The 23,277-nt window shown below is 43.5% G+C and overlaps 1 protein-coding gene across 4 annotated transcripts in view; it reads right to left on the bottom strand.

The window, feature by feature from the left end:
- The window catches only part of PRKAR2B (protein kinase cAMP-dependent type II regulatory subunit beta), a 93,456-nt gene that overhangs the window by 64,132 nt on the left and 6,047 nt on the right, over positions 1-23,277 (bottom strand). For 3 of the 4 annotated variants that reach the window (XM_033959514.1, XM_033959517.1, XM_033959516.1), the window contains exon 2: positions 446-481. The exons of the other annotated variant lie outside the window; for it this stretch is intronic. In XM_033959514.1, the coding sequence (XP_033815405.1) occupies positions 446-481 (36 nt within the window). The remainder of the gene's footprint in view (positions 1-445; positions 482-23,277) is intronic. 4 annotated transcript variants of the gene reach the window in all.

Below are 23,277 nucleotides of genomic sequence, written 5' to 3'. Positions count from 1 at the left end.
TTCTAGCTCAGAGAAAGGCTGAACTGGTGCTCAGGAAAAAAAATGCAGAGAGAAAATCTGTGGAGAGTGCATGTTAATAGCCCTCTTTTCTGTAGAATGAAGTTGTTCACAGAGGAAGAGAAACAGCAAGATCTCCATCTAAATTGGCTAAGAGAGCAAAATGTCCTAAATTAGGCATTTTAGATTTTACATTAATGGGCTGGTAATAGTGAATCCATAATGCCTTTGTGTGGATAGAACCCATTTTTTTTTTTTTTTTTGTACATGTGTCATAAAAATTATTTTTCATTATGAAAGGAAACGTTACTGTATTGTTGTTTTACTGCAAACCAGAAAAGCAAAAGTCATCATGGTGATCGTTTCTGTATGTAAAGCTGCAGATACTGAACCAACAACCTACAGAGTGAGCACTTTACAACATTAAAAATAATCGTTACATGCTTACCTGAGGCCCGTCTGGTGAATCTGTTTATTACTGGAGCTTTACAAAAAAAAAAAAAGAGGGGGAGGGAGGAAGAGAGAGATCTTATTTAGAAAATTTACACATAGTGGCAGCAAAAATTCATACTTCCTGCATACAGGGCCAGATTAATACTATATTTGTGGGTCACTTTACCAGTGACCTCTAATTTATTTTTATTCATTTTCCCTGCCACCCCTTCCCCCCCAAAAAAATCTTAATTTGTGCACTCTCCTCTCCTCTCTCCACACATTTCACCCCTCCAGAAGTAGCAGAGAAAAGTGGATCACCTAGCTGTGGGCATGGCAGCAGTAATAGTAACTTGTGAGTAAGCCATGGGGATTAGGCAAGCACATGCTTTGAATGGGGTGGCTTAATGGTCAGAGGTGGAGAGCTGCCCACTTAACCAGCCCAGGCAGAAGATTTTAGGCCAGCCCTGGATTTCTGATTCTGACAACCCTACTCTGGTGCTATAAGGGACCTATCAGCTAGTTCAACACAGCTTTCCCTGTCCGGGCTCTTGTCCAGCAGCAGAAGGGAGAAGCCATTGGCGCGATGCAGCACAGCCCCGACGTGGTCACCAGCGGTGGATTGATGCCGGCGTCAGAGGATCTCCTGCGGCCTTGGCCTCTGTTCCCCCTCTCTTCGGTGGACTTGGCACTCCTACAGCTGGGCTGATGGACACATCGAAGCCCATGAAACTGGACTTCACTTCAGGGGTCTGCTGAAGGCGGCGCCTGACCTTGCCTGTTTGGTGACTGGTGTCTTGGTGGTCTTCATTGGCATGGTTCCTGCTTCTTTGATGGCGGCCGGTTGACCTGGTTCTGCAGACTGAACTTACTATCAAGCCGCCTCAGAGACTTTTCTATCTCTTAAAGTTGTTTTATTTTATCTAAAAAATTTTTTATATATTATTTTTACTACCAATAGATAATAACAATAATCAACATATAAGGCTCCTTTTATGAAGGCGTGTTAGGGTCTTAACGCGCGGAATAGCGCCCGCTAAAATGCCACGCATGCTAGCCGCTACCGCCTCCTCTTGAGCAGGCAGTAGTTTTTCAGCTAGCGCACGCTAATCTGGTGTAAACACTACAAACGCTAGTGTACCTTCGTGAAAGGAGCCCATAATTAACAGCATGGATGTGCATTAATAAATTTCAACAAAATAAATCTGCTACGTCACTATATTTTATGAGAGGTTTCCATATTTTACGATATGTATGCAAACGTACCTCTTTTTTCAGCAAAAGCCCTTTCAAATTTAGTTATGAGACATACAGAATTCCACCAAGTAATATACTCTATCCTTGTAAAATCTTTCCAATGGCTAAGAATTGTTTTTATTGTTAAATTTAGTAATATTCGCAATAATTTAGCCAGCTCATCTGTGATTGGGGCCTTTAGACTCAACAGAATAACATTTACTTTATTTGTGCTTAATTGTGTTAATTAATACTTTTTTTCTCTGATGTGTTATATGGCTGCTATTGTATAGGACGATTGTTGGTTCCTATGTATAATATAAATCTGTTATGACTTGGTTGTATCTATAAGTATTATATAATAAAATTTATTGAACTTAAAAAAAAAAATTTTATCATCTTCTTTCATTATTTCTATTTCTTTGATTTTTGATCTTGGAAATGAATTACATATTTTTATTTTAATCAGGAACTTTAGCTAGATTGTGAGCCTTCGGGACAGATAGGGTCGTTTTTCTCAAGTACCTAATTTCATTTTAGCCTGATACATTGTAAACCACTTAGGTCAGTAAAATTCAAGAGCGGTAGATCAAATCTTAAATAAACCTACAGCAATGAAGTCACTGAATTAGGATTTAAGTTCAAAAACAGGGCTGGCCAAAAAGTCTCCCTCTTGGAATTGGTTAAGTTGGCAGTTCCAAAACAGTGGGATACAGTGGAGTAGTAAGGGGGGGCAGGAGGGGGGCATGATCTTGGTAAGGGCGCCAGCACCCGTCCTCCTCTCCGCACCCCCCCAGCCATGCACCCCTTCCCTTCACTCATACCTTTTTAATATTCCATGCACGAACAGCATTACGAACTTGCTGCCCACATTGGTGTCGCCTCTCTCTGACATCACTTCCGGGTCCCGCACCTAGGAAGTGATGTCACAGGAATAGCTGTCATGATGCAGGCAGCAAGTTCGCGATGCTACTCGCGCCTGGAAAATTAAAAAGCTACGCGGGAAGGGGGCACGTGTGCGGCACCACTGCCCCCAAGCACAACTCACCTCACTACGCCAGGAAAGTCAATTTCACCTTTCAGTGCCTCTGAGACAAAGATACCAAAGGTGGACTTGTGAAAAAAAAAAAGTTTCACATAGAGAAGCAGCAAAAGAAAACACCCTGTTTCCCTGAAAATAAGACCTATCCTGAAAATAAGCCCTAGCATGATTTTTAAAAATGCTTCTAATATAAACAGTATCCTCAAAATAAGCCCTAGTTAAGATCGACCCCTGAAGCCCCCCCCAAATGACCCTGACACTCCCTGACTCCATCCTTGACACTAGTGCTGCCTGATTTGCTGAAAAAAAAATCAGACTCGTCGATTCAGCAACTCCCACCCCTGCTGCTTTAGGAAGCCTCGGAGCGGAGGTATGTCAGTCTCACGTTGGGAAGGTCGGTGGGGTTCTGCTGCACAGGGGGGAGGGAGGGAGGAATAGAAAGATGCTGCACAAGGGGATGGGTGAGAGGGGAGGAAAGATGCTGCACATTGGGGGGGGGAGGGAAGAAAGGAAAGAAGAAGAATTGGGGTAGAGGAGAGGAAGGGGGAGATGATTATTGTACATGAACAAAATAAGACATCACCGAAAGTAAGCTCGAGTGCATTTTTTGGACCCAAAATTAATATCACACACTGTCTTATTTTCAGGGAAACACGGTATGTAGCTTTCGCAGGTGCTTCTGAAAGGATAGAGACAGAGTGGAAGCAACTGTGAAAAAAAAAAATTTGCCCAGGAAACTTAACAATTAGCTGGGTATATTCCCCAAGCTTACCTTTCCATTACTTAGCATGCGCATAGGTACATTGGACTTATCTACTCTAGCCCAAATTTTCAAAAGAAACTATTAATATGATATTGCTCCCACCAGTGACCCAGAAACACAAACACAATGCATGGATTCTCATTCTTCAGTCACACATATATACTTGTACATAGAATTTCTTCAGACACATTTGGGTACATACATTCTTCAGGCATGCGCATAGTCACATATACTCTTGCTCTTTAGATACACATATGCATGCACTCTCACTCTTCATGTATATACATGCACATATGTACATAGATAGGGCTACTAGTTGACCTCTTTTTAGAGGACTGTCCGGGTGCCCAGATGAACTTTCCAAAACCCAGAAGTCTATCTGCGTTTTGGAAAGTCTCGAGCTCCAACGGCATCTGGAAAGCCTCTGAGCGCAGAGCACCCGGAGGTCAGTAAAGAAAAAATGAGGCTTTCAGCTGGTGGGGCTGGGGGTGGAACAGGACGGGGATTGAGGAAGATTGGGGCGGGGTTATAGGTGGATCAAGGTGGGTCTGAGGTAGAATGGGCAGGGCCATGTGTCTGGGTTTGTACGTCATTAAATATGGTACATACATACATACATGCTGTCACTCCTCAAACTCTTAGACCCTTGCTCTCTTCTGATGTTATGTTGTCTGCTGAATAGCTATAGAGAGATAAACTTTACACTTACCCCCTCTTTTACAAAGGTGCGCTAAGCTTTTTAGCGCGCTAAACGCTAACACGTGCATGTTATTCTATGGATGCGTTAGCGGTTAGCGGACGCACACTTAGCGTGCCTTTGTAAAAGAGGGCCTTAACCATCCTTTTGACTTTCAGACAGCTAATTTCAAAATCTGTAGAATCATGAAAAAATCCAGACAGACAGTTGTTCATCCTAGCCCATGGGTCACCAACACATAGAGTTATCAAACGTCCGGGAAAACCTCTTATTAGAGGACTATCCGGGTTCCCGGAAGGACTTTCCAAAACCCGACAGTTTGTCCGGGTTTTGGAAAGCACCGATGAGCTCCGGCCGCGTCTGGAGGGCCTCCGAGCATGCGCAGCAACATCGCGCACATCCGCGCTTGCTCGAGGCCCTCCAGACCCGGCCGGAGCTCGTTGGGGAAGAAGACAAGGCTTTGAGGGGGCAGGGTTGGGCGCAGAGTAGGGCGGGACTTGAGGTGGAACTAGTTGTGAGGCTCCAAATATGGTAACCCTACCAACACAGCCCCAACAGTCCTTCATTGTGGCCATTAAGCACCCTGTACTCACAGTTAGCACCCGCTCCACCCGCCCAACTCAGCCCTCCAAAATCTTCCTTTTCGTGATGCTGCTGCCCTGCCACGGAATGATCCTCTCTTACTGCCTGAAGCCTCTCTGCATAGCATCCTACTTCTTCCGACAGATCTTCCTGTTTCTGGGCAGGATGCTATGGAGAGAGGCTTCAGGCAGTGAGAGAGGCAGAATGTGTTTGACAGGGGCGCAGCAGCATTGAGGAAAGGAAGGTTTGGAGGGTTGGGTCAGGTAAGAGTGGGAGGGTGCCAACGGCAAAGAAAATGTCCTTTATAAATAAGGTAAGGTTAGCAAGATTAGGGTTACCAGATTTTACTTGCGTAAATTCTGGACCCATACACCTGGCCCCAGGCTCACCCAGTTCCACTTATCCTCACCCCGTTAAGCCCATGCCATGCCCCAGCCTTGCCCCTAGCCCCGTGGTCGGTTGGGAGCATCCGCACATGTGCGGATGCCCCCTCCCGACGCGGTCTGAAGAGGAAGCTTTGCAAACCCGGACAAAGTGACGGGTTTTGAAAAGCCGTCTGGACGCCCGGACATGTCCGGGTAAATCCGGACGTCTCCTAGCAAGAAATACAGCATAAGAAAAGCCACCCATTCTTCAAAGTGATGTTAATTCAGTCCACAAATAGAAAGGGCAAACACCTGTATCAAGAAATGTTAATTAACATATCCAAGAAATCAGCAGTCTTTTAATGGAGCTAGTATTTGCCTTACTATAGAGTTATTTTTGCTTAAAGACTTGACATTGAACCCCAAAATAAATTATGCCCTGGGATGGAAGGGATCGTAGAAGCCATTTTGCTCCTGGATCAAGTTCAGAACTGCAAGTTACCTTGTAAATAACACTGAGTTTTCAAACAGCAGCCCCCCCCCAAAACATGCCTAGCAATTTCGGGGGGGGGGGGGAAGAGATTGCTCTAAAGTGTGCCTCTGTGCTTCATTTCAACTCATACTTTAGTTCTAGTTGCATTCTTTTTCATTTTATTTCCATCTGTCTTGCTGTTTGCTGCATTATGGTACCACTTACTATCTGGTCTTTATCCCACAAGCTAGTCAAATTAAGCATAAAATCGCCTCCAACGTGCACATCTAAATAATGACTCCCACAGGCTGATGATAAGAAAATGTGAATCAGGAAGCTTAGATAACAAGATAGAAGTACAAGAACATCAGACCAGTTTTGACAATATTGCTTTTGCATAAGCAAAGTTTTAAAGGAACACAAAAGCTACAGCTCTTTATTAGCGACATCCATAAATGTCCACTGTCAAATGACTTATGTTGTTCCTCTTTGCATTGCAAAGTTGCTCTCAATGCTCTTTTACTAATGGCTTTCACAAGAAACACAGCATCTGTTTCTCTGTACTTCCACTACATTTCTCTCTCCTCCGTTCCCTCCATAAATCATAATGATATTCTACCTGAAACTTTGGCATTACATATGAAACTTTAGGAGAAGTAGGGGGTGGACCAAATAATTTCCAGCCACCAGGTGTGATCAATAAAAAGTTTATTTCTAAAATATCCAAAATGCAAAGACCCAACATGGAGCTGTGTTTTGGCGGTAAACCGCCCGCTTCAGGGGTCAAAATGCTAAAAAAACAAACAAACATAAAAATAATAATATATAATAATTGTATATACACACACAACAATAAAAAATGACATCTAAATACATGAATATAACATATCTAATAAAATAACACATAGAGTAAATTAAGGTAGACACCAGATATATTTGGCTCCCAAATACATCCTAAATAAAGTAATATTGAGACAGTAAAACTGTAAAACAGTTGAGACCCTAACAACCTTTGAGACCCTAACAACCAGGCTTTAACATTATGCAACTAAAACTGCTCACTAAAGGGTCCTTTTACAAAGGCGCATTAGCTGTTTTACTGCACGCTAAATCTACACATGCTCTAAACGCTAACGTGCCCATTATAAGTCTATGGAGGCTAAAAACGTGCTAAAATGGCTAACGCGCCTTTGTAAAAGGACCCCTAAGACACATTGCCAATGACAGGACACTGTTTTCTATGGGTACCTTCCCAACACCTCAAGGTCCCTCTAGCCCCATGCCTCCAGTTCGGGCAAGTTTATACCACTGACAACCTATTCCTTGACTCGAATATATGGAGAAAACCTCCAGTTCACCAAGATTGCATCTCTATATGCCTAATTTGAGTACATAGAAACATAGAACATGACGGCAGAAAAGGGCCACCGGCCCAACAAGTCTGCCCACTCTAAGGACCCTCCCCCCTAAGCACTTCCTCGAAGTGAACCCACATGCTTATCCCATTTTTTCTTAAAATCTAGCACGTTGCTGGCCTCAATTGCCTGCAGTGGAAGATCATTCCAACGATCAACCACCCTTTCGGTGAAGAAATACTTCCTAGTGTTGCTATGAAATCTCCCACCCTTGATTTTCAACGGATGCCCTCTTGTTGCCGTAGGTCCTTTAAGGAAAAAGATATCTTCTTCTACCTCAATATGGCCCGTAACATATTTGAACGTCTCTATCATGTCTCCCCTCTCTCTGCGTTCCTCGAGAGAGTATAGCTGCAACTAACCTAGACGTTCCTCATACAGGAGATCCTTGAGTCCTGAGACCATCCTGGTGGCCATTTGCTGAACCGACTCCACTCTAAGCACTTTTGATAATGTGGCCTCCAAAATTGAACACAATATTCCAGATGAGGTCTCACCATAGACCTGTACAACGGCATTACAACTTCGGGTTTCCGGCTGACGAAACTTCTTCGGATACAACCCAGCATTTGTCTAGCCTTGGATGAAGCTTTCTCCACTTGAATGGCAGTCTTCATATCTTCACTAATGATCACTCCTAAGTACGATATGCCACAAATATATTATTAATAAGCCGCTATATCCCTTAAATCTCTAGTTAAATGTGAATATACCCTTAGTCCTATGCCAATATAATGTGAATGTACCCTTATTCGTATGCCTCAAAAACATTGTGAGTGTATCGCTGTAACCCGTTCTAGGCTTCTTTGGAGAATGGGCTATAAAACTAACTAACTAGCTAAATATGAGGTCCTTTTTCTAAGGCGCACTAGCCATTTTAATGCGTGCCAACACTAACGCATCCATTATAGTCTAAGGATGCGTTAGCATTTAGCACGTGCTAAAATGGCTAGCCCGCCTTAGTTAACTATATGAATAACTATACAGTATAAGTAAATTTACCCCCTGTTTTACTAAGGTGTGCTATGCGTTTTAGCGCACGCTAAATATACATGCACGTTAATGCGACCATAGACTAACATGCACACTTTAGCGTTTAGTGCAGGGGTGGGGAACTCCGGTCCTCGAGGGCCGTAATCCAGTCGGGTTTTCAGGATTTCCCCAATGACTATGCACTGAAAGCAGTGCATGGAAATAGATCTCAAGCACAGTCATTGGGGAAATCCCGAAAACCAGACTGGATTACGGCCCTCGAGGACCAGAGTTCCCCACCCCTGGTTTAGTGCATGGTTAGCACGTGCTAATATTTAGTGCACACTAAAACGCATATCGCACCTTTGTAAAAGGAGCCCTAAGTGCCGTCAAAAATGTATTGAGTTAGAGAAAGGGAACAAGTCAAAATGGTCCGAAATTGCAATATGTCCCCAGCTGACCATCTCAGAATTCCATGAAATTTCATATATGAGTAGCCTCAGGTCTTAAACTAAAGGGTCCTTTTATCAAGCTGTGGTAGGAGTTTAACGCGCGTAATACCGTGTGTTAAACCGCCTGCCGCGCTAGCAGCTAACACCTGCAGTGCGCAGGCGTTAGTTTTTGTAGCCGGCCGGGGGGGTTAGCGCGTGATGAAATGTCTGACGCACTAACCCCGCTAGCGCGGCTTGATAAAAGGACCCCTAAGCTGTGCATAATATTAGACTCAGATATGTATTTGTTCCTGAACTAGAACGTCCGATGTGAGGGCTACTCTTGTCTGCGCGTGATCGGAACCAAAGTGGCTACTTTCACTATCTATAGCACATAAACAAAAACGGGTAGAAAAGTTCAAATTTGGCTTATCTATACAGTTTTTGATGCTGCATTCTGATATACTGACTGAATTACTCAAATTAGGTTATTTCATTATTATTGCCCAGCAAAGTGGGCCAAAAAATTTACTGCACAAAATGAGGCTCAGACTTTGATCATCAATAACTTTGAAAATATTTTATCAAATGCCTCATAACAAGAGGTCAATGTTTTATTCCCTTCCTTTTGTTAAATTCATTTTTAATTTTAACTTTAGCTATTTTGACTTTTATTATACATTTAGGCCCTCTTTTAATAAGGGGCGCTAAGCGTTTTAGCGCACGCTAAATCAACGCATGCACTAACCACTAACGTGTCCATAGGATAACATGCACGTGTTAGCATTTAGCGTGTGTTTCGCACACGCTAATATATACCGTGCGCTAAAAAGCATAGCGCACCTCAGTAAAAGAGGGGGATTAATTGTTAATCCTAATATAACTAGTTTTATACAGAGGTTTACAGACTATTTTGTAATCCTTACTGTATATATTTGTTTTGCCTTGCTTTGTTATAATGCTCCTTTCCTTAATTAATTTTCTTTTTGAATCCACTATGATTTATAGTAGAATATGCAGTTTATCAAATAAAATTGAACTTTGAACTTTGGTTTTCAAAAGGTCATAGAGCAGAAGCACAAAGCAGATTTCAAATTCCAAGAACTGTCCTGCCAAAACATAGGGATACCTCAGGTTCACTAACTAACCCTCACTTAAACTAACTCCCTCTTTTACAAAGCTGTGCTAAGCTTTTTAGCCCACGCTAAACACGCGCCAAACGCTAACACGTGCATGTTATCCTATGGACGCGTTAGTGGTTAGTGCATGTGTTGATTTAGCGCACACTAAATCCAAAGTTACCTCAACATCAGGAAAAGATTCACCCACAAGAAAACCCAAAGGTTCTCCATCAGAAAATAGGACTTCAGTAGGTTGAACATTGACAATCAACACATGGAAAGAAGAGTTAGGTACAAGGTAAAACACCTAGAGAGAGGCCCTGCTCGAGAAAAGAAGAATTGGGGTTGAAAAAGCCAATATCATCGAGCAAGCGTTGACCATAGGCCAAACAAAGAGACAGAGCAAAATCCTGCACAAGACCAGGAATCTTGATGTCAGCAGCACAGACTACTTCACAAACTTGAGGAAGAGGTTGCCCAGCCTTCAGATCATCTATCAGGTCCACGCCTTCTACTGGGGTGCCTTGCAATCTGCTCCAAAGCACACCATTCACCAAATCAACGTAGACTCCTAGGTGAACAAGACAATCTGATCCCAAACACAAGGATGTGTGCAGGCCTCTCACCACAAAAAAGTGATGAGCGAAAGTCTTAGAACCCAGAGTCAGCGGAAGGCTACAAACCCCAACAAGAGGCTTGACACCCTGACCTGGTATAGGTAGGTAAGTAGAGTGGCGCCTAATAAACGGAACGCGCCTTTGTAAAAGTGGGTCTAAGCCATGGTAGAGGTTTCTACTGTGGTTCGGAGTGCTAAATGCTCGATACTGCTCCAAGTATTTAACACCCTGGGCTGCGGTAGAAACTTCTACTGTGGCACTTGAATAAAACCCTGAATGCCATCAAATACATCCAGTTGATTAGGATGCTGGAATCACTATTCAAGTGCTACATCAAAGAATCGCTATAGCAAAAAAAAAAAAAAATCAGAACATGCTCAGCAAATTTTTTTTATCTACAAAACATTAAAAATGTTATTAGATGTCATATCACACTATAATATTTACACAGCTTACTATAAATGTGCACCAGGTGTGGAACAACAAATTAAAAATATGAACAGGACTTCACTGTATTATGGTTTTTTTCCTGAGTGCTGTCAACAAACTCAAGTTGTGAAAATGGTATTTATTTCTTGAGGAACCATACGCAGTGTCAGAAAATTATGTAATGGCAGCCCAAACAAGAAGATAAATGCACACAACAACATATGATCAGCTATGTGGTCTTCCGTAATAATAACATATCCTAAGTCTGATATGAAGCATGAGGCCAAGCTTACGTATATTTCCACAGATGCTTATTTTTCCATGACTGTGCTAAAATACAATGATATTCTTTGATGCCATCAGTTTTCTCATTTAGACAGTACAGTTGCAATTATGAGAACTTAGTACAGAAGAACTTATGAACCTATCCTAGATCTCATACCGCCTAATGGAGCCCAGTATTTCTTCCCTTCTGAAAAAACAAAGAAAAGTCCAACAAGTCTGCAGTGAAAGGCCAGCACCAAAAACAAAAAGAGACTGCAGAGAGGAATGTACAAGGTACAGGAACTTTTATTAAAAGTCAAATAAAATATTGTAATCCAGAAAATGGCTCTCATTTGCATGGAGAACGGACCCAACGCGGTCCGTGTTTCAGAGAAACACTCCTTCTTCAGAGGTCCAAATTGTCCTATGCTTCACTACTAGAGAACCGTATGGAATACAACGGCGTTGTATAAAGCTCTTAAAATTTGAAAATTGAAGGCAAAACTTCTGATGGGCTGACGCTCACAATTCACGAAATTTTAAGGACTTTATACAACACCGTTGTATTCCATACGGTTCTCTATTTGTGAAGTATAGGAAAATTTGGACCCCTGAAGGAATGTTTCTCTAAAACACAGACCGCGTTGGGTTCGTTCTCCATGCAAATGAGAACCATTTTCTGGATTACAATATTTTAATTGACTTTTAATAAAAGTTCCTGCACCTTGTACATTCCTCTCCGCAGTCTCTTTTCCTTTCTGAAAAAGACACAGGTTCCCAGCCAGTGGCATAGTACTGGGGGTGCGGTCCGCCCTGGGCAGGGTCTTCCTAAGGGTGTGGCGACACGCCTTCTCCTCTACGACCCCCCGCTCCTCTCCTTGCTGTGCGGACCCCCTTGCCTTCCCCTGTACCTTTCTGGCGCTCTCTCTGATGTCACTTCCGGGACCTGCGCCTAAGAAGTGACGTCAAAGGCGAGCCGACACCGACTTGGGCAGCATGCTGCTCACGCCAAAGAAGTTTAAAAGGGCTGGGGAAAGTGAAGGAGGTGCGCGCGACAGGGGAGGTGGGGAAGAGGGCGGGGGAGAGGCGCCACTGCCCCAGCCGCCACTCACCCTAACTATGCCACTGTTCCCAGCTGTAACAAATTACCTTCTCCATCCATTAAGCCATCCTATGACAGCATAGATTAATATCTTGGTGTGGACTTAATTGCAGAATCCAGCCATTACAATAATTACTATTTTTGTCATGCGTGGTACATTGTGATTCGATTCGAGATGTCGCCATACCCTGACTTAACTAATACTACTTTATTTTGCTTACACCAAGAACCTGCTTATTAGTCGCACAATAAATTCATATTAAATAATAATGTATTTCTTTAAACATAAGAGGTAACTTTATAATGATTTTAGCGTGGGTGGCCAGAAAATCCTAAAGATGGAAAAACTGTGCAAATTGAAGTTCTTCCCATGATTTTGATTATGCTTGATCAGAAAATAATTTTTAAATAATGGGTCCCTCAAAGCCACTGATTACATAAAGCTCCGTTTTTCTTAAACACTCCCCCCCCCCCCTTTTACGAAGCTTTTTATTATCACCGGCTGTGGCGGTATTAGCTCTGACACTCATAGACCCCCCCCCCTTTACAAAAGCGTTCAGCAGTTTTTAGCGACGACTGTGGTAATAGCTCCGACATTCATAGGAATTCCGTCGCAGCCGGCACTGAAAATGCTAGCACACTTTTGTAAAAAGGGAGGGGGAGGGGAGAGAATTCCTATGAGCATCGGAGCTAATACCACTAGGGCTGGTGATAAAAAAAAGTCCCTTTTTTTTTTTTTTTGCTTAACGGAGCAAATTTCTTGGGATTATAGCTATAATTTATGTTTTCACAATCAGCAATGATAGATACATTGATAAAAAGACAATTTATGTCAAGTCTGCTTTATTGAAAAAGTACAATAAATCAGTACAGAAATAACACTAGAGTCTCCAATATGCTTATTATAACACATGGGATCGGATTCCTTAGAACCCCACTAAGACAGTGTTATAACCACATAAGAATAGGAAAGCATTCTCATGTCATCAGAAAATGATTAAAAACATTTCCCCCTCTTTTACAAAGGTGTGCTAAGCTTTCTAGCGCACGCTAAATGCTAACGCATGCATGTTATCCTATGGACACGCTAGCGGTTAGCGCACGCATTGATTTAGCATGCGCTAAATCCATGCTAAAACACCTTTGTAAAACAGGGCCTTTATGCAAAATATCTAGTAGCATTTTATTAAATGAACCTTTAATATCTGCATTTATCCCGCCCCCCCCTTTACTAAACCGCGATAGCAGTTATTAACGCAGGGAGCTGTTGAATGCTCTGCACTGCTCCCAGCACTCAAGCTGAATGCTCCGCACTGCTCCCGATGCAGGTAACTGCGTTGAATGCTCCGTGCTGCTCCTGACGCTCAAGCTGACTGCTCTGCGCTGCTCCCCGATGCTCAAGCTGAATGCTCCGTGCTGCTTCCGATGCATGGAACTGCACTGAATTCTCTGCGCTGCTCCCGACGCTCAAGCTGAATGCTCCGCCCTGCTCCCGATGCAGGGAGCTGCGCTGAATGCTCCATGCTGCTCCCGCCGCTCAAGCTGAATGCTCCGCGCTGCTCCCGATGCAGGGAACTGCGCTGAATTCTCTGCGCTGCTCCCGACGCTCAATCTGAATGCTCCGCGCTGCTCTCGACGCTCATAGGGTCCCTGCGCTAATAACCGCTATCGCATTTTAACTGAATTGTATTTTTTTATTGATGTGTATTTAAATTATTAACATGTTTTTTGAATTGTATTTCTTCACTGAAATGTCTCAGTTTCTTTTGTTGTGAACCGCCCAGAACTACTGGCAGGGTGGTATACAAGAATATAAATTATTATTAAAAGGTGGGGGTTATTGTGGGAAATAACAGAAATTTAACATACTTCACAAATAGCTAAACATGTACTCTTTGGTGTAGTCATCTACGAATGGCATTCCAAACACTCAAGCATTCTACAAATAGCGTCGGTATCGGAGGACGCCTAAAAAACAGCCACCGATTACGTGTCAATCGCGCATCAGTGCCGTTTGTAGAATCATGGCTTTGTGAACGGTAGGTGCCGGAAACGGAGGCCAGGATTTTCAAGGCCTACTTTTCCGGCGCCTATCTTTCACTAGTAAACTGGTGTTAGCCGCGCATACAGTGGCATTAGGCGCTATAAATCGCCTCCGTAGCCATGATGCAGGCACCTTTTTTATAGAGACCAATAGTCGTCTATATTTTTTTTTAACTCCTTTTATTTTATTTTTAATGGTGTTTTGCACTTAGGTTAGGCACCAGTAGGGCCTAACCTAAGGAGCCGTTTATAGAATACTGACCTCAATGTCTTCTAAAAATAGTCAGGATAAAGCCTGCAATGCTGTTCAACTCTGACACACACTGCGCTGAATTTTCTTTTTGGTTTTGGTTAATTTAGATAGTGAGGTTCTCCAGGGGTCTGTGCTGGGACCGCTGCTATTGAACATATTTATAAATGATCTCCCTTACAAAGCCATGCTAGCGTTTTTAGGGCAGGCCATGGTGGCAACATCTCTGACGCTCATAGGAATTCATTCTCTCACTACACCTATATCTGATATACTCATCATTCCCTTTTAGTTTTTTACTCCTTTCTCTTCTTTCTTCCGTTTGTTTGAAATCTATTACTGTATAGCTACATCGCATGCCCCCTAGTCCTAGTATTTTTGGAAAGAGTAAACTAGCAATTCATATCTACCCTTTCCATTCCGCTCAGTATTTTATAGGCCTTTATCATATCCTTGAGCCGTCTCTTCTCCAGGCTGAAGAGCCCTAGCCGCTTTAGCCTTTCCTGTGATCAGCACTGCTTCCCTGTGTCCCTATTTCCCCATTCAGTGTTGGCCCACTGTGTCCCGGGGAGAAGGGTAGACAGTTAGTGGGGCTTGGGCAGATTCTCACTTTTAATTGGCTGAAGGGGCCAGAAGTGAACATGGTCGCCTTTCAAAATATGCAAATTTAGTTTGACAAAAGCTATGTAACCTTACTCCTGACCTTGCGGTATCATGTTTTCTAGTTGCTGAACCTACGTTCTATTTCTTTTTATATTCTATTTTCAATTCTGATGTTTTCAGCAATTTTTTCTTTATGAACTTGAATTAAACATGGATTCTTTGCTTTTTTTGTAGTTAATCAGGCCATGTTTTTCTTCCACAGTTTGTTCCTTTGATTCTTGGTATATTGATCTATCAATATCACTTCATGGGTGTAGGGCATGATTTGCTGTCATCAATTTTCTGGTTCTTCAATCAAGTTTATATAAATTAGTTTATGTGCAAGTCTACAATTCTAGAAGCATATCTGTTGACCGGAACTGCCCAGGTGTCAACAGTTATAATTGAACTATCTCCATTTAACTTTATCTTTAGAAATTACCAAAACACATTTGATATAGTATAAGATCATTTTTATTTTGCTTTGGTCATTAGCAAGTTTAAAGTTTCGTATATCCTTCTTCTGTGGCTAATTATTTCATGAAACTTCCATTTATTATCTGTAAATCATTTTTCTTCTATGATTTTATCGCCTTTAATTGTGAACATCGCACATTGGTCTAAACCAAACTGCATCGCACATTGGTCTAAACCAAAATTTCATTCCCATGTCTTCACTAAGGATATGAACTGTGTTGAGCAAAGATACAGTACTGTTTTTGGTGGTTCATAGTCTAAAGCGTGCAAGGACAAAGGTGCGCAGACAACTGAGCGCAGAACTTAATCGCGCCGAAGAAAAACCGTATTTTAAAGGGCTCCAACAGGGGGTGTTGGTGGGGTACCCCCACTTTACTTAATAGAGATCGCGCTGGCGTTGGGGGAGTTGGGGGGGTTGAAACCCCCCTCATTATACTGGAAATTTAACTTTTTCCCTGTTTTTTAGGGAAAAAGTTATGTTTTCAGTATAATGTGGGGGGTTACACCCCCCCACACCCCCCCCCAACATGGCAGCGTGAGGCAGCGCGATCCCTATTAAGTAGAGTGGTAGTGGTGGTGGGGTGGGGGGGGTTTTACCCCCTCCAAACCCCCGTCAAAGCCCTTTAAAATACGGTTTTTCTTTGGCGCGATTAAGCCCTGCACTCAGTTGTCTGCGCTCGGTTGTCAGCGCGCCTTTGTCCTCGCGCGCTTTTGACCCGTCACCGTTTTTGGTATACCATACAGTATTTAGGTTGTAGGTTTATATACTTTGTTTTCAAAGTTGGTCTACATACCCCCTCTTTTACAAAGGTGCGCTAAGCTTTTTATCGCTAATAGGATATAATGGACGCGTTAGTGTTTAGCGCACGTTAAATCAGCTAGTGCGTTTTAGTAAAAGGACCCCTTTGTGATCCAACTATGGGGAAGTGAATTAAGGGGTCCTTTTACTAAGGTGCGATTTAGTGCATGCTAATTGATTTAGCGCGTGCTAACGATTAGCACGCATTGAATGCTAATATAATGGGCACCTTAGCATTTAGCGCATGCTAAATCGATTAGCACGCCTTAGTAAAAGGACCCCTAAATGCCTTTTTGTTGTCAATCCAAGCCATGATAAGAGTTTGTCTACCTTCTTTTTTGAATTTTTCACGATCATCTTGTCAGTAAGGAATTAGTCTTTTGTTCCCCTGGACTTGAAATTCTCATCTGTTCTGTTGAGAAAAAGAGTTTTTCTTCAAATAGGCATGTATGAAGTTACCGTAGCTATAGTTCCAGCGAACAGTCTGAAAGTAGTGGGTAGGCGAGTTTTACATTGAAATTATCGTGACCAGTGCTTTTTTCTTTATTTTTTCTGAATTAAAAATGATTTACTTTCACCAAAAACATTCCACCATCCTCTCCAAACTCGACTACTGTAATGCCATTTTTATGCCTTACAAAAAAAAGTCTCCACAGACTCCAGCTTATCCAAAATACTGCAGCCAAGTTGATTTTTGCAAAACGAAAATTCGAACACGTCTCCCCACTACTTGCCAATCTTCACTGGCTCCCAGTGCTTTCCAGAATTCACTTCAAATGCTCCTGTCTGGCTTTCAAGATCATTCACTGCATCCTTCCGCCCCTAATCCCACTATCTTTTAACGCCTCAAGGCCTGCTACCACCAGATCCGCCCACAGACATAAACTATCCCTCCCCTCTCTGCACGGTATTCTCTACGCGGGCAAACTGGGAAAGTCCCTCGTCTCCAAAATCACAGGCCTTTGGAACGATCTCACTATCCCGCTGCGGAACCTGGGCTCCCTCCAATTATTCCGCAAACAATTGAAAACCTGGCTCTTTTCTAACATAGAATCATTTCTTCTAACATAAGATCATCTCTTCTCCTGTTTATTACCTTCTGCTCATATACTCTTGTAAATATTTCTCCTCTCTTCTTATATATTTAAGCTTTGTAAATCGTGCCGAGCTCCACTTCCGTGGAGAAGATGCGGTATATAAACCTAAGGCTTAGTTTAGTTTAGTTTAGTTTAGTTTATTTGCAGAATGCTGTTAAACTGTAGGATGTAGCTTGTCAGATGTTTTAGACAGAATCCACGGACTTCGTCCTTTCCAGGATGGAGTGTTTTTACCCTACTGGCTAGCTTTAGGAACTTTCAGTTCTTATCAGTTAAGTCTCATTCTTCTTTTTATTATCATTAATAAATTTCAAACATAGAAACGAAACCTAAAGTGAAAAAACTAACCCCCTCTTTTACTAAGGTGTGCTAAGTGAATTAGCGCACGCTAAATGCTAAACACGTGCATGTTAGTCTATGGACGCGTTAGGGTTTAGAACGCGCTAATTGGTTAGTGCACCTTAGTAAAAGAGGGGGGTAAGGTGCGCTAATCAATTTAGCGTGCTAAACTCTAACGTGTCCATTAAATTCTATGGACGCATCAGCATTTAGCACACGCTAAATCGATTAGCATGCGCTAATCAGTTAGTGCATCTTAGTAAAAGAGGGGGGTAAGGTGCACTAATCAATTTAACGTGCTAATCGCTAACATGTCCATTAAATTCTATAGACGCATCAGCATTTAGCATGCGCTAATCGGTTAGCGCATCTTAGTAAAAGAGGGGGTAAGGTGCACTAATCAATTTAGCGTGCTAAACGCTAACGTGTCCATTAAATTCTATGGATGCATCAGCATTTAGCGCACACTAAATCGATTAGCATGCGCTAATCGGTTAGCGCATCTTAGTAAAAGAGGGGGTAAGGTGCGCTAACCGATTAGCGCGTGCTAAACGCTAACATGTGCATGTTAGTCTATGGACGCGTTAGTGTGCACTAATTCGATTAGCGCACCTTAGTAAAAGAGGGGGTTTAACTTGTTTCAAGTGTAATTTCCCCCTATTGCTTTCTTCCTTTATTATATATTTTGCTCAGTTCCTAGGACATAGTCTCCTGGTACAACGTGTGTTTGTTTTTTTATATTTACCAGATCACAACAATCTGCCTTCTACATCCATAAGGAAAGTAAAATATTACTGCAGTCTTACTGAACTAGCAGAAATAAGCATCTGTCTGCTGTTGGCGATTGTGTTTGTCAATATGGTGTCTCTCTATCTAATCTAATCTAATCCAATCTAGTCTTCGGTTTATATACCAGGTCATCTCTCATCGGAGCTTGACTCGGTTTACAGTAGTCAGGAGACCAGAATATACATAAAATGAGAAGTAAGAATGGTAGAAATTAATTTAGCCCATCGCGAAGAGAAGATCTTGCAATGTTATCGATTAGTAGATCCTGCAGGTAAACTGTTTAGATATTGTGAGAGTAGCAGGGTTTTTAAGGTTTTCCAAAACAGTTGCAGTTGTCCTATCGTTCTAATAGAGCCAGGAAGACCATTCCAAATCTCTACCAACTTGAAGGCATACGACTGACAAAGTATCCCAGCTGATTTAATTCCCTTAAAAGGGAAACGATAATTTCTACTTCTGTCTACTATCCAACATCTACAGAATCTCTTGAGACCTATCCCGGAATGAATATAAAAGCATTTACATGTTAGCCACAACCCTGGCCATCCAATGAAGATAATATCCATCTGAGCAGAAAATAATTCTGCACCACCACAAGAATGAGGAAATCAATAGTCCACTTTTGCTTACCAGAGACTACAGCAAATACTGAAGAAAAGTGGAATCTAAATGGGCTGCCGATATCATTTAAAGGGCCAGAAAAAAAAAAGGACCGAAAAAGAAGCTGCATCAGCTGAGTTTTCAAAACCGAATGCTGAGCTCCATGGACCTATGATATGATTCAGCTAGGAAACTCTAGCCTGCTATATCTTATGACCACAAAGGTTGCTTACTTATCTAGACAAAAATAACCCATACCATTCTGGCATGTCTTTACAGCCAGGGCCACAGCTAGAGGGTGCAGACTATTTATTTATTTATTAGTATTTTAGCCCGTTACATTAACGGGTGCTAGAATATATGTCTGTCTGTCTTTATTTCTGTCTCTCTCTCTGTCCCGCTGTCTTTCTTTCTGTCTGTCTCTCTCCCTGGCCCCCTTTGTCTGTCTGTCTTTCTGTGTCTCTCCCTGTCCCTGTGTCTTTCTTCTTTTCTTTCTGTCTCCCTTCCTCCCGCTGGCGCTAGAATATATGTCTGTCTTTCTTTCTGTTTCTCTCCCTACCCGTCTTTTTCTTTCTGTCTCTCTTCCTCCCGCTGTCTGTCTTTCTGTCCCTCTCCCTGCCCCTGTGTCTTTCTTCCTATCTCATCTCCTTCCCTACTTCCCTGTGCAGCAGCCGCAGCATCCCCTCTACCTCCATTTCCCTGTGCATCATCATTTTTTCCCTCAGTCTAGCTTCTCCTGCACCTCCTACATTCACTACTTTAAACTTTGGCCCGGCCTTTAGGTCAGGGGTTTCTCGGGCTGACCGCCACCCACTGCTGGTGGCTCCGTTAGAGGTCTGCAAGGGAACGGGGATCGCGGAATCCCGCGGGTTCCGCGGGAGTCCCGCAGGAATTCCCTCCCTAACCCACGGGACTCCCACGGGGACCCCCCTCTGGCCCACGGGACTCCCACGGGGACCCCCCTATAGCCAACGGGACTCCCACGGGGATGGAAGGCTTTGGAAGCAGGGTTCGTCCATATAATATAATGGACACATCAGCCTTAGTACAAGAGGGGGTTTATAAGTTAATTACCTGAACAGAAAACAAAAAAAAGTGTTCCACCAAAGAGATTCCACAAGGAAAACAGCAGTGCAAACACAAAAGAAATTGTGGAATTGATGATCCTGTCAGAAGAAATTGCTGCTTTTTATGGGGACGGGAGGGGATGGAGGTAATTCCTTGCGGGGACGGGTGGGAACGGAGAGGATCCTGACGGGGACGGGTGGGGATGGAGAGGATCCTGGCGGGGACGGGTGGAGATGGAGAGGATCCTGGCGCCGCGGTCTGCAGCTGCCGACAGCCGCCGCGGCCGACATCTGCCTCGAGGGAAGAGAGAAAGAGAGAGAGATTCGCGCGCATGCGCACTCCTACCTGCAGTGCCCTACAGCGCACGGAAAACGGGAGCACGCAGGTGGGAGTGCGCATGCGCAGCTTAGGGTTTTATTATATTAGATTCAGTTTTCTATACTGTTCTTCTGGAGAGCTCAGAACAGTTTACATGAATTTATTCAGGTATTCAAGCATTTTTCCCTGTCTGTTCCGGTGGGCTCACACTCTGGTCTCCTTTTACTAAGCTGCGCTAGCGGCATTAGCGCACGCTACAATACGATGCGCGCTAGACGCTAATGCCTCCATTGAGCTGGCGTTAGTGTTTCCGTGTAGCGCGGGAGTTAGCTCACGTTAACAACACTACCGCAGCTTAGCGAATGAAGCCCTCTGTCTAGTGCAGGGGTCCCCAAAGTCCCTCCTCGAGGGCCGCAATCCAGTCGGGTTTTCAGGATTTTCCCAACGAATATGCATGAGATCTATGTGCATGCACTGCTTTCAATGCATATTCATTGGGGAAATCCTGAAAACCCGACTGGATTCAGCCCTCAAGGAGGGACTTTGGGGACCCCTGGTCTAGTGTTATGGAACCAGGTGGATCTCTGAGAGGAGCAGCGACTAATATGACTTGGTGGTTGGGCTGATGGGAAGGGGTTATGTTAGTGGCAGTGGAAAACCGTCCTCTAACTGAACGCAAGACACTAGTACCCACTTTTATGAAGCTGCTTTAGCGGTTTTTTTTTTTGGGGGGGGTTATCACCAGCTGCGGCGGTAAAAGTTTTAATGCTCATAAGAATTCTACGAGATTCGGAGCCTTTATCGCTGTAGTCGGTAATAAAAAATGCTAACGCGGCTTTACAAAATGGGGGGGTTAAGTTGATGTTCAGTTAAACATACCTCCTCTTTTACTAAGGTGCGCTAACCGATTAGCAGGCGATAAATGCTAACGCATTAGCATTTAGTGCGTGCTAGTCGGTTAGCGCACCTTAGTAAAAGAGGGCCATAGTTAATAGACTTTCCTGCTTAAATAGAAGTATGAGTGATAAACATAATTTGAAAAAATGTATTATGAGGAAGGAATTATATAAATTGCACCGTGGCCTTGTAGTTTTTTCCCCATTGTTTTCGTCATTTTGAGGTCTGTGTATAGTTGTTAGTTTACATGTTAGATTTGCCATATATCTGTGGATCAAATTAGGATAAAACTTGTACTGAAAACTTTGCACTGTAATGATAACCATGGCAAATAGTAACCGGTAAACTGTATATTATGTACAGTCAAACCTCGGTTTGCGAGTGTTTTGCAAGACGAGCAAAACATTTGTAAAATCTGTGACTCGTAAACCGAGCTTGACTCGCTATAGGAGCGTATCCCAAAGTAAAACATCCCGCATCCCCCTCTCCATACCTTGCAATTCACGCACACCGACTGCAGATTTTCTTTCCGATTCTCTTCCACTTCAGTTTTGCCTTTTAGGGTGTCCAACCTGCAGTGCCGGGCGGCCCGCTCGAGGGCAATGCTTTTGTTCCCTCTGCGCCCCTGGAGGATTGCCTTCTGGCTGGCTCCCTCCTCCTTGCTGTGTTTGCTCGGGGCCGCAGGCGGCAGCTCCTGCATGCCTCCTGTGGCTGGCACGGAAACGTTCCCTCTGACGTTGCGACGTCAGAGAGAGGGCTTCCGGGTTGGCCGCAGGGGGCACGTGGGAACCGCTGTCCATGGCTTTGAACGAGCACCGCGGCAAGAAGGAGGAGAAAGCCAGCATGAAGGTAGGCACCGCGGCACAGGGAGGTCTTCCGGGTCGGCCTCAGGGTGCACGTAGGAACCGCTGCCCGCTGCTTTGAACGAGCACCGCGGCAAGGAGAAGAAAGCCGGCATGAATGTAGGCACCCACGGCACAAAATGAACGAAAAAGAAGTTAAAGCTGCAAGGCCCCAGCGAGGTTGGTTCGGCTGCGGAAGGAGCCCCAGCGCCCCAGTTCTGTTATGTTTATGTCGGCCGCCGGCAGCAGCAGCAACGAATTGCCCGAGCCTCCATTATATCCTATGGGGAACTTTGCTTTGATATACGAGCGTTTTGGATTATGAGCATGGTCCTGGAACGGATCATGCTCGTAAACCAAGGTACCACTGTATATTAATATTAGTGTCAGGTTAGGATGTGTCAGGTTAGGATAAAAATTTGTACTGTAAACTTGTTCTGAAATTTTGTATATTTAATCTGTAACCTGATCTGATCTTTTTGTAACGGGATCGAAAATGAATTAATTAAATAAATAAATCTGAATTTCACTATCATAAAACTAACTTTCTCAACACATTGGAAACACTGTAAGGCTGCATGGTGAGGTATGATTGGACATTCCCCCTCCCCCCCTACAAAACTGCGTTAGGAGTTTGTGGCGCAGAAAGCCGCGCTGAATGGCCCGCGCTGCTCCCGATGCTCACAGGAACTCTACGAGCGTCGGGAGCAGCGCGGGGGCCATTCAGCGCGGCTCCCCCGCTAAAAACCGCTAGCGCGGTTTAATAGAAGTCCTAAGTCAATTTGTCATGGCTGCCTTTAGCCTTCCTGATATCTACCCCTTCTTTTACTAAGGTGTGCTAACCGATTTGCACGCGCTAATTGAATTAGCATGCGCTAAACGCTAATGCGTCCATAGACTAACATGAACGCATTAGTATTTAGAGTGCGCTAAATAGTTTAGCGCATGCTAATTTGGTTAGTGCACCTTAGTAAAAGAGGGCTTTAGGGGATAACTAAAATGTTTTCAAGACTCCTTGATATCTATTCTTAAACCAACCTGGTGGAGAATTTAATTACAGTATACTGTCGTATTATTCAGTATATTATAAGGAGGCTCTTAAAGACACAGCAGACAGCTGGGGGAACGTGTGGTGCAGTGGTTAAAGATACAGCCTCAGCACTCTGAGGCTGTAGGTTC

This window comes from Geotrypetes seraphini, chromosome 9, assembly GCF_902459505.1.
Source record: "Geotrypetes seraphini chromosome 9, aGeoSer1.1, whole genome shotgun sequence".
Lineage (NCBI taxonomy): Eukaryota > Metazoa > Chordata > Amphibia > Gymnophiona > Dermophiidae > Geotrypetes > Geotrypetes seraphini.
This window is presented reverse-complemented; position numbering and strand designations above follow the sequence as displayed.